The sequence below is a fragment of the Mizuhopecten yessoensis genome, unplaced genomic scaffold, assembly GCF_002113885.1.
Source record: "Mizuhopecten yessoensis strain PY_sf001 unplaced genomic scaffold, ASM211388v2 scaffold9935, whole genome shotgun sequence".
Classification (NCBI taxonomy): Eukaryota; Metazoa; Mollusca; class Bivalvia; order Pectinida; family Pectinidae; genus Mizuhopecten; species Mizuhopecten yessoensis.
In genome coordinates this window covers 55129-67771 of record NW_018408296.1, presented here as the reverse complement: position 1 = coordinate 67771, position 12643 = coordinate 55129, and the positions used below count along the sequence as shown (strand labels likewise).

Sequence of the window (12643 nt, the reverse complement as noted above, 5' to 3'; positions counted from 1 at the left end):
GGGAACAATGTAATTAATGTTGAAAACCCTTCTCCTTCAGTTGATTTCGAGGGATTTTAACCATATTTTGTGTAGGGCATCCTTGGGCAAAGAGGATGCAACTTTATATAAATAGAGGATTGCTTTGAGAGGGTAGAGGACAGGGCTCAATAGTGGAAACTGAAGTTAATGTTTAAAATCCACCCCAATTCATGGGGGCAAAAAAATAGTATATGTAGTAGAAATAATTTCCATAGTTGCTTTATTATCCAGGTGATCGATACAGGCTCTCTGTGCCTGTTTTACTAAAAGCAATGTGTTTAAAATCTAGTTTATAAAAAATAATATATATGTATGCAGATGTGTTATGCAGAGTAAAACCAATATCCATGTGTATCTGAGACATGACGATTACTTTTAGAATCTGGCCATTTCTACTGTACACTGATACCTCCGAAAGGACATGAGGGAAAACATCCACTCATAAAATCAATATTAGATATCTAATACTCGTCCGACTTCTGTGCAATCACTGTTAAATTGATTAACGTCGTCAATGTTTGCAAACAATGCATACACAGCAATGTTTATATCCCATTGACGTAATGTTACACTACATACGTTATTTAGATGCGTAACCTGTACTTTACTGTCTTTTAACGTTTAAAGATTTCCTATTACAATTTCACAAACAGTATATATATGTTGTTGTCCCATCTAGTATCGTTACACTTCCGTGTTCGTTTTGAGACATATAACATTGAATGTATCTACAAGTTGACACTGTCGGAATGCTGGTGGTCTGTTTCCAGAAGATATGTGTCACAATATCCTCTTTACTAGTTCAAGTTGACGTTTTGTTATTACATATTCCTTCGTCATGTTTATTTTACATTTTACCGACCATTTCTTGGCCCAAATTACCTTTCCTATGTTGATGGGCCCTTCAACATGTAATAATATTTTTTTATCATAAATAATCAAATTGCATATTGCTACCACGAAATAAATATGCATTGTTATTTAAGTTTTTATGTTTTACCATAAGCAGATTGGACCATGATTTCGCTTGTCTATCTTACAACGCTGATGTATTGGTTTTATTGTAAAGAAAACAAATCGATATAATATTTTTTACAGCTTTGACATTCGATTGTCTCTTTTCACTTCATTCAAATAATTATCTCCTGTTTTACCAGTTCACGATTCGTTTGTCATCCCCTAAGGTGTGACAAGTATGACGTAAAAAGAAGACATAGCAAGGCGTCAGGAGAACAATTATATGTGACGTCACAATCAGCTCTCGAGGGTACGAGAGGTCACTTGCAAATCAGATAAGTATTGATTTCAACATAGTATTGGAACATGATGGGAGAAAATATGTTCGTTCGTACCTAAATTTTGGCACACAGGAAAACAGTTTCACCACAACTTTGATTATCTAAGGGCGTTTTTATGTGTACACCTACTGCTTACTGGAAGCAGAAGGCCTATCTCATTCTCAGCAGTGATTTTTATGTAATAAGTTAGATATACGTCTTTCAATTATCAAGTATATATCAAAACGTTTTACCTAGAAAAGTTTATGTAGAATACATGTAAACGTTGCAAAACTATGGATTATTTCTCCAAATTGTGAATCAGCATGCCATGTGCTCATGTAATATGTTATGTAAGCTGATGCAGTGGCAGATTGTAAATTGGACTGGTCTGGCCCCAAAGTTTTAGCTTTGTCTTCTCCAAAATTATCAAAGAATATCCAGTTCATGTTTTACAACATGCTTGATAGACGAGATATTCAAATTGCCACAATCCTTGACTTCTGTAGATACTTTGTTTTTTAATAAGACGACGTTGTATTCCTGTCTCTTGTACGAAGGTGTTACATTTTTTCCCATCAGGATACTGAAGTATTTTGTAAGGATACCAAACGTATCGCTTCCATAGTATCTATAAGAATTTGATTGGTTCTTAATTATATTGAAATATATTACCAAAAAATACATAAAGCAACCCTTTTTGACAAGCTGACATGCCGTGTTTCAAACAAAACAAATAGCATGCAAGTATATGTAATATCAAACGGCATTTCACATGAGAACAAAAACCTTATCGCGACCATATGGGTTTTGAAAGTCATGCATGTCCGATTCTATCAACTAAACAGAAACTAAATTCTAACGACATTTGGTTTGAGAACAAATTATGTTCCAAATGCTTTATCAGATGTCTTTTTAAAGGTCAAACATCTCCACTGTATCAATTTGAACCGACGGCCTATCATATGAAAACACAACACTCTCCCTGGACTACCCATTCAAGTGTCTCATTGCCTTACGAGCATCAACGAGGATAGTTTTTGACATATGTTTACAATATTTTAAAGGGACATCACGGAGAAATGTTTTTTTAATGATTTGTTTTTCAAATACTGCATGCGTATATCAAGTGAGTCTCAGAATAGAAAATGACAGTCGGATTTCGCTTATACGTTTTCATAAAATTGTATAATAACTTAAAGAAGAGGGTAAATGTATGCCCATTTAACACCATTTCATTGTAAACAAAATGGCTTGCAGTGGGAGTGTTAGTGTGTTAAAACTGTTACTGGGTCAGCTACGAAGCGAAGAGTTGCAATATGGTCAAAACATATTGCAGGGATAACGTTAGGGAACAATAATTGCTGGTGGGAAGTTTTATAAAATGCACTAGCAAGCGGACCGTTACACGTATTCTTCTGGATAGCCGGTAGGAAGTTGATTATAGCTGACGTGGAATCGAGCGCAGTGGTGTTAATGTTGTGAACAAATATTTAAAAGAAAAATATATTTGAAATATATTTTTTTAAATATGTCCCATCCCTTCAGTTTTGTTACAAAGTCAATGTCCCATTACAAGAGGATAGATAATCGCAATGAAAATGTTATATCGTCATAAAAAACATATGATACATAATGCACCTTCACTATCTGACACAATGTACTTTTATTTTCGAATTGTCCATGTAAGTTTGTGTATGATGACACTGTTACAGTGTTAGAAGAGTGATGAAAAGGGTGTGTCCCGTGATCGTGTATGTTTGAAAAAAGAAGGGTATTCTCGTGCCAATTTGACCCGTTCTTATCCCATTCGAACATGATTTGTTCATTTGAATATTGGCATGTGAACAACTAACTTATGATGATAAATATTTACTGTATGTGTGATTCAATCAGTTTCAACACACAGTTACATAAAGCTTATTCGTTGGTTTCAAAATGGGTCAAGAAAATGTCTAAATACATCCCCCTCTCGAGGAGCCCCACTTGTCACTGATTGTGTTTAGAAATGATTCTGCCTTGTTTCGAAATCGTCACAGGACGTTCTCGGTGATGTATTTAATAGGGGTTTCCCGCACAAACTGGACATTTGGAATGGATTTTCAATTATGGATAGCAAGGAAATATAATATGCAGCGCACAAAACACGTACATTCAATAACTGAAATATTGCTTTTGACAGTATATCCCTTAAGAAAGGCATCCAAATTATTGTATAACAACCTAAACTTATATGTAGCAAAGAGGTGTTCATAGAATTATATCTGTTTTTTAAAAATGTGTTACTAATTAATGATCTTCAATACGGTCCTACTCTGACAAATAATAAATAATAATCAGGAAAAATAAAAATAAATAAAAAATGAAATTCCATAGAGATTTTTGGAATGGTTTTCGCTGTTGGTTAAATGGGGCATGGTACCTATGTTTCCCCCTCAACCGTCCTTATATGTTGATGATATATAATATTATTATTTTTTTGCAACACATGCCAGTTTCTATGGTTTTGATTTGCAAATGTCGCGAGTCTTCTTAGTTCAGTCTCGGCTGTCCTTGTCGCTGCTCTTAACTCCGCCTTTGATCCCGGCAGACTTTTCTTGATCTTGCGCAATATTCTTCTGTCACACAATTCCACGCGAACACTGTTCCTTCGTGAAAACTTTTCACCAGTGACTGTGACTTTAGTGACGACATGTTATACTGTTTTATTGCGCTGACCTCTTTCGATGTCAGTCATTTTGTCAAGCTCTGGTGTGTTAACGCAATCCGTGGCACAAGTAACGATTGGAAGTTTACAACAGAAAAAACAAGATTCAAGAATTAGACTCTCGAGAAGTTTTTGGTATGTGTTCTAAAATGGAATCGACAAACAATAATTATATCATAACGACAGATAGCACCGATCACTCAAAGGACTTAGCGTTATTGTGTTGGTACATGTGTTGTAATTGACCAAACTTTGTCTGAACCTTTAGTATGGTCACACATTTTATGTACAAAATCCACAGCAATGTTTTAAGTCAAAACTTCTCATCACAATATGTCGGGGTCTCTCAGTAGATTGTTTGGATATTGATGATAATGAAGCGTATATTATGTTGTTTGATTAAAATAGAAAATAAACAAACTTAAACATGTATGTGTAAAATAAATATTCAACGGAAAATTACTCTGTAACTGTCGCATCCCCTTACAATTAAGTTGATATAAATTCAACTATAATAATAATAATAATAATAATAATAATAATANTTTTTTTTTGTTCTCCTTGGGATCAAGAAAAAGATAAAATTATGATATGCTTGTCCAACGTTTAAATGTTATGTCTCTATCTTTTGTAAGAATGATTATGAGAAATTACAAGTTTAAGGATAAGACTCGTGTTTATTTCATTGAGAAATATATCATAATTGACATAGTTTCAAAGTATTCTCAATTATATATTGTTGACCTTTGTTGCCTTTTAAATGATAAATTAGTTGGTTTTAATAAATAGCAAAATATGTTGGTGACTTTTTGAGTAAGATATTGCACACCATACATGAAGTTTGTTAAATATCTCCCACAACCACTAGGTTTCCTCACTTACACCTCATTGGATACGTGATTTTGTTGATCAATCTTTTATATTTGACGTCCCGTAACAGGTCTTTGCGAAGTCATCTTCAATTTAGACGTTATTATACCTAGCAATTGTTTCCCCCATCGGAAACAATAATTGGGTACTTTCCAATGGAAAAATGTGGGTTTCCAAATAAAATACGAAGGTAATAGGAGAAAAAGGCACCCAGACTCGCGATAGTTATTATCATGTTTGTCTCACTCTCATTACTAAGTATTCAAATTTTAAAAACCTCTCGGTAAACTTTGTATCCTCATGCAATTTGAAATTGTTTGATAAACATAATAACCAACCATCACTTTTTGAGGAACTTCTATAAATCTTCAGTTTTGTTTCTTATTATCTTCATTACAAGTGGTATGAATTGTTCTTTTATGAAGATTTGTAATAGATTTACCATTTAAATTTGATATAATACAGACATTCGTCATCGTGAAAAGAAATCTGACTTGTGCTGCTATTATGGTTATTATTGGTATTTTCTAAGTACTTTGACTGGATGAATATAATCTGTAACATGTAACTGAGCAGTATCAGGTACTCGATTCTGTAACATATTCCCAACGAGTCTCAAGTCGAGGTTAGCATGTTATAGAATTTTATCCGGAGAGTAAGATAACCTGATCTCGCTCAGACATTAATGTTATTCAAAAAAGAAACTTTATTTTCGACATATTTTTCAAGTATCACCTCTGTGACCTCATTTTTATATGACCTCTGCATCACTTAAGCTACGTTTAATGCTATCTCATACACAATGAACTTTGTTCGAAAAAAGAATAAAACATGTTTCACGGTGAAGATAATATCAAATATATAATTAGTGAATTAAATATAACCAAAACAATACATTTTAATGACAAAATAGAGTATCTAAAATGATGAATATACCACCATGTCAAATTAGGCCAAAATATAACTTCAAGAGAAAATAAATCTGGCAAGATTGAAACATATATCGTGAAGAATAATGTTGTGTTTTCCTGTATGGGTGCGAGAACTAATAAAGTTGTATGCATGTTTGACAAGCAGCAATGGGAACTCGTTGACTTCTGTATTTTTGTATGCATCCTTTTTACAAAACATTAAGGAATGACCAAGATTATTTTGAGGAGTATACAATACTTACCAAGAGAACTGTGTACACCATTGTTCATAACACCCTTCACGAATCCATGCAACATGCATAGTTTTATACAAAGAAAACGAAAAATGTGCACTCTTTTCCATAAACCCTTTCGAGGATTTATGTACAAAGCATTTTTTCATATACTGTATATGCCTCCAAATAATCTTGCTTGTTCCTTATAATTGAATTTCAAAAGACAGTCATCACTTTCTTCAAGTGCATATTTATTTACATATGAAGTTAAGATAAAAAGAACAAAAACAATTTTTCACAAAACATGGTTCTTCATTTTCATCACCGAGCAAACTAAAGCAATCAGATAGGTTAAGTAATAGTCAATATGTATTATACAAATGTAACATGATATCCTTTTGTCTGTATTCCGTTGCTGACTTACACTACCTGCATCTCAAACTGATTCACTCTTTTTTTTGCTCTGAGTTTGATTCTCTACTGGCAGACACTGTCTGTGTTCTGAAGTTGATTATCTACCGACTGAACTGTATATACAGCCGTGGACATAGCAGGCTGTTTCTCACTGATGGACTTTGTTTACCGATGATGTTTATCTGCTGGCGGATCTTTCGGTATCATCATCGTTGTCGGTACCTTCACAAACAAAACGAAAAAAATCATTAAGCAAACAGTCGAACTTAAGCTTATTTAATATAGCATAATACTTCCATTAAACAATGATGTAGTACAGAGTTTGTAGGGCTCATTTCTTAGCTTTGAAAGTATTTTTGTACAGTAGTTCATGAAACGTCATCCGACCGTATACATTGAATAGGTATCGAACATATTGGAGGAATTTTTTGAATTCGAAAGTGGACCGAGTAACGTATATTGTACTTCGTGATTAAATCAATATTCATATAAAACAGTTAATGTGTCAGTGATTGATTATAAGTGCCTCCATACGTTCTTACTTGTTTTTCAAACTTTTCTCGTATAGAACAAGGAATGCTATCAGATTTTACACACGCCTAAACTCGCCATGTACTTATAATGGCCACTTGTGACATCACTGGTCAACTTGGCTCATTACCTCCCACAAAATAAGCATATTCACAGGCCCGATAAAGTAGGGCGCTTACCTTGTAAGTCATACGGCCCGTAGTCCCGGGAAAGATATGTGTTAGTACATCGGATTAGCGGCAAATACGCTATTTTATTATTTTAATCTAAATATCCGAAAATATAGCATAAAATTACTTACTTATGTACGCTGTAACATAACTCTTGGTCATTCATTGTAAAGTTTTATCAAAAAAACAATGGTATCGTTAGAAGTACTTTGAAATCAATCTGAACCCACCTTCCGTCTTTTCCTCCAAATAGCTGTAGCAGTGTACAGAAACGGATTGATAGCGGCGTTCATAGGCAGCACGAACACCATCACCCATGCATACACGTCATCTGGGATTCGTACTCCACATTTTGCTAATACTCCTGGAACAGATCACGTGCTCTTAATGTAAATTATGAAATTGTTTCTACAATATGCTAACACTCCCGATCTAAAAAAAATATGAGAAAAATCGAGTAGTCTATTTGTTAGGGCTATTGACAATAAACGATAAAATGGCATTTTAAACTGAATGACGTATGCTCGTTAACTACATTTTTATCTGTTATAAAATGGTATACCAATGAAATTTTGGTTAAAATTGCTTCATGAAGTTGGCTATTTATACACATGAATCTATACATACTCACGTTAAAGAACAATTTGTTATACGTACAAAATATATTAATGGAAATCGAAAAATGAAGATACCAATTCAGCATGAAATTAGAATTAAATACATGCATACCTTGTATTATGTTTAATATTATGATACATTAATAAATTAGAATAGGAAAACTTACCCATGACACCAATCGGAAACCAGCAGAAAAAGTCTGTGGCCACAACAAAGAACAGAGTAATTGCTACAGTCATCTCTCGTTGACGGTTCTGTGAGGAGCTAATACGGCGACCACTTTTTCTCATGCTTTTGCAAATGCAGATTTGGCCTATGACTACTATTATAAAGACGCTGCTGTTCAGACAAACAAATATTGCGAAGGAATATTCCGTTCCTGGCCACTCTTCTCTTGTCAAAGGTAGAGCGAGACACACACTTGACTGAGAATAAAATTCCCCTTGGAAGTAGGACTGTATTGTAACAATAGGGATTACTGCAAGTGTGATAGAAACAATCCACGAGAGAACTGAGAAAATTAAAGCCTTTTTCCATGATATGTTCCAACTAGAAAGACGAGAAAGTGGGAACACTATGACAATTACTCTGTCTATTGTTACCAGTAGAATAAGAAACGTCGACATCTCACTTGATACACTAGATAAAACACCAGCTAAAGTACATAAGATGCTTTTTCGCCAAATATGATCATTCCATGCATAAACACCGTTGTAATATATATCAACAACTCCTATTATGATAAGGTAGACGCCCATTAGTAAATCGGATAGGGCCAAGTTAAATACAAAAAAAGAATAACTCCTTGTCATATTATCACTGTCGAGGAAAAGTCGATAAAATAGAACCAGCAGGTTTCCCATAAAAGCACTTATCCCAATTATCCAAAGACACACTCGAAGTACTTCCGACCTCACCAAAGCAGAACAAGATGAAATCGCATCACCTTTGGTGTTTGAACACCCAGACAACCAGCAATCAAATAATGGTTTATCTGTTTCATAACAATGATTGTCAGCGACCGAGCTCGGCTTGACACAACATATGAAGGGTACATCAGTATATAACCTGCTAAGATGATCTAAACCTTTAAAAATATCTTTTGACACTTCTATTTTGTTTCCAATGATATTTAATTGAGACAATCTATTATTGGCTAGTGCTGCATCAGGTAAATAAGTCAGTGCATTGTTTGCCAAATCAAGGAGTGAAAGTGTAGTGATTTCACTGAACAGATGACTAGGTAGATCTGCTATTTTATTGTCAGACAGAATAAGACAACGAAGTTCAGACGTTCCATTGAACACACTGTCGGGTAGAACACCTATCTTATTGTTGGACAGATCAAGAAGTGCAAGTTCAGACAGTCCATTGAACACATTGTCGGGTAGAACAGCTAGCTTATTGTTGGACAGAGCAAGAAAATAAAGTTCAGACAGTCCATTGAACACATTGTCGGGTAGAACAGCTATCATCTTATTGTTGGACAGATCAAGAAAAGCAAGAACAGACGTTCCATTGAACACATTGTCGGGTAGAACAGCTATCTTATTGTTGGACAGGTAAAGTCCATAAAGTTTAGACAGTCCATTGAACACATTGTCGGGTAGAACAGCTATCTTATTGTTGGACAGATCAAGAAAAAAAAGTCCAGACGTTCCATTGAACACATTGTCGGGTAGAACAGCTATCTTATTGTTGGACAGAGCAAGAAAATAAAGTTCAGACAGTCCATTGAACACATTGTCGGGTAGAACAGCTATCTTATTGTCGGACAGATAAAGTTGATCAAGTTTAGAGAGTTCATCGAACAAATTTTCTGGTAGAACTGTTATTATATTGTTGGACAGGTCAAGTTGTTTCAGTTCAGACAGACCACGGAACACATTTTCAGGTAGAACTGCTAGGTCAGCGTTGGACAGATACAGAGGAACATATCGGTCCGATTCCTGGCCAAAATTCGAGCAATAGATGGTCTCCGTACAGTTGTTGACTTCTAAAACAAATACCATAATCAACTGTACATGATCATAAAATACAAACATCTAAGTATTTTAATTCTCGAGATTGTTTGAAAACATATAAAAAGGTAAAAATGCTTAGGATGTATCTAAATGATATACATTTAGATTAACATTTGCGCTGCAATCCACTATATAAACGTTACCAGTATGAAAGCAAAACCTCTCGTGACGAAACACTTGGTTTACTTATGACGTCATAGATTAACATTGTTCAGTGAGAGTCTTGTCGCTTCGCTTCGAATTACATGGAGAATACCCCTGCGTCAAACGCTCAAATGACTACTGTTAATTATTGGCGCCAATTTTTAAACGGTCATACCGGCATGAAAATAAAGAAAATAACGTTCGATCCCATTATGACGTTGAAAGTCATTAGAATGGTACTGTAATAGATTCGTATGAAAATGTAAGTTGTTCGTCATCAAAAACGGTAAAAGATTTTGTTCCTGTATCACAAGAATCATAGTTTACCGATATATCTGAACTTGACATAGGTCCCTGTTCCTACCAGACCATTGGACGATATTTTCTTTTTGTTCGGTAATTGAAATTACGATACTTGATAATGCCCTTGAAAAAATAGTTGTCAATTTAGATCAACGAATAAACGTTGTTTACAACTTAACATTATTATTGGGGGGGGGGGTTCCGAGTCTGTAATACATATATGAAATGTACGTTTATTCGGGTAAATTACACATCGCATTCTTAATACATGAACTCACCGGTTTGTTTGGCTTTAAATCAGTTTAACAAACACAAAACTATATTTGTTCAATCTTTTATGCATTTCAGCTCTCGCTCTGATATATTAACAACTTCAACGTCTGAAAATAACCGCTTAAGACCAACGAAATATGTAGGAGTCACAATAATAGATACGTATCTCATTGCAAGAGATTTTACTCTTAACTTGACGAGTACAATGGCTTCAGATACGTCATAATGTGTCTCAATAAAAAGAAAAATGTGATCCACAAAGATTTGATTTATTAAAACACCAGCCCTAACCTTTATACTTACCATAACCGATTCCTTTTTCCGATTTCTGACAGCGAACACAACATTTGTATCCCTTTATCTGATGGGAAGTTTCTGGCGGGCACGCGTTCTCTCCTGTAACCTAAAGACTCTCTAAAATATAATGAACATCACTGCTATACCAGACATATCATTTATCTTACTTTTTACAGAAGACATTTTGGATTTCTGTTTATTACAATTCTGAACACCAATACGAAACCACAAGGTTTGAATCAGAAAACAATTTCGAAACTCCATTGATGATTTTATCTTTCGAATCGTTAAGATGACGCCATGTTTGCACAGTTGAAGATTTTATGTGGTATTTATGGTATTTATTCCCTAAAGAATACAACATAAAAGAACATTCAATTTCATTTTAAAAGTACAAATTTTTTGATTTTTTGAAGTTTTAAAACCGTCCTTTTCATAGTAATACCCCGATAATATGTTTGAATATTCTTTAAACAGGCTAATCATGCACGTCATGTTTCATTCAAAATTGGTACATGTAACCCTGTTTAGAATATTTTAACAAAATATTATCAAAACACACATAGGGGTTTATAAGGATGAGTGCGAAACGTTGAGGTGGACGACTGTATATGAGAAGGATGGAGGAGGAAGTGGTTGTCGGTGTTGTATATGGAGTGAGATGTAGGGGAAGTAACTGACGGTTGTGTAAGAGAAGGATCAGGTTAAGGGGGAGATATAAGTCATATGGCATTTCTAATGCATATACAACCCAGTGAAATATTTCACTTTAACAACAACAAACATACCCTTATCAAATACCAAAATGTTCATTAGAACATAACGATCATTTATAGGTAAAAATAATTTGAAAAAAATGACTCAAAACATTCTGAGAACATATTTAAATTTATTGGATGGTTGCGTCCCTACCTCACACAAGCTAAGTCCTAAATATCCAAAAAAATCATATTTAATATCTTCAATCCATAGTCTATGAAAACCTAGAAAAGAATTCACTCAAAATCCATTTACAATGAAATACTGGCACAATTTCCTGATGGTTGTTTGGCTAAAATTGGCAGCCATTTCTTGCTAGAAAGTGGTCCATGTAGTCAATGAAGCAGAAAGTTTGGAGGCCCAAAGCTGCAAACTGAAATTAAAAAAAATATTTCCCTCAGTTTTGGCTCTATCCTCTTAAACCTTTGTAGACTACATTATGTTTAAATGTAGTTTTGATTTCCAAATTGAATTATGTTTTTAAACAATCTTTGAAAGAGTTATCACCCTTTATTTTATCTTCAAGCATTGTCTTTAAATCTGCTTGGCTTTGTTGCTACAACATGTAGTTGTGCTTTTCAATTCAGCATTTGAATTTTATTTTATTTCAAAGCATTGTCCCCCCTTATTTCTTCAACATTTTTAAAAAGGTTGTCCGGAGATTTCTTCTCTCGGTTTTTGACCAACATTGTTGAAATTTGGTAGGCTTTATTTCCATGAATTGTGTTTGTGTTTCCCAATTCACAATTATTTATTGAACAATATTTGAAATAGTTATCTGTACCGACACCATTATGGAAAACAAAAACAAAGGATATACCTTGTATATGAAATTCATGTGATCTATTATGATCTGCAGACAGGAGCCTTTCTGTTCAACGTATCTGTTGCCTAGGAAGCCAGATAGAATCTACACAGTGTGATAGCTGCATTTGTCACATTAGTAAACATATAGCTGTAACACATGACTTCCATAATTGTTGGTTGTCTGAAAGTATTTTAATTAACAACACATCACTAATAATACTGTTAATATGATTCATTATAAAGATAAGATGAAGATATACTCTGAGATTTCGACTATCTTG

At 34.3% G+C, this 12643-nt stretch overlaps 1 protein-coding gene across 1 annotated transcript; it reads right to left on the bottom strand.

Moving 5' to 3' along the window:
* Window positions 1-6281: 6281 nt before the first annotated feature.
* LOC110459028 (relaxin receptor 1-like) lies at window positions 6282-8205 on the bottom strand. Its single transcript, XM_021511056.1, has 3 exons — window positions 7922-8205; window positions 7368-7501; window positions 6282-6658 (listed from the first exon to the last, which is right to left on the bottom strand). Exons 1-3 carry the CDS (start codon window positions 8043-8045, stop codon window positions 6602-6604), a joined length of 315 nt encoding a protein of 104 aa, XP_021366731.1. The 5' UTR covers window positions 8046-8205; the 3' UTR covers window positions 6282-6601.
* Between the last annotated feature and the right edge of the window lie 4438 nt (window positions 8206-12643).

Bases quoted from the DNA above. Each gene is read 5' to 3' on its own strand.
- LOC110459028 (XM_021511056.1), bottom strand. From the start codon at position 8,045: ATGAGAAAAAGTGGTCGCCGTATTAGCTCCTCACAGAACCGTCAACGA. The intron at 7,502-7,921 runs GTAAGTTTTCCT...GATCTGTTCCAG, and splicing joins GTTTCCGATTGGTGTCATGG to GAGTATTAGCAAAATGTGGA. The intron at 6,659-7,367 runs GTGGGTTCAGAT...TTGTTTGTGAAG, and splicing joins TTTGGAGGAAAAGACGGAAG to GTACCGACAACGATGATGAT.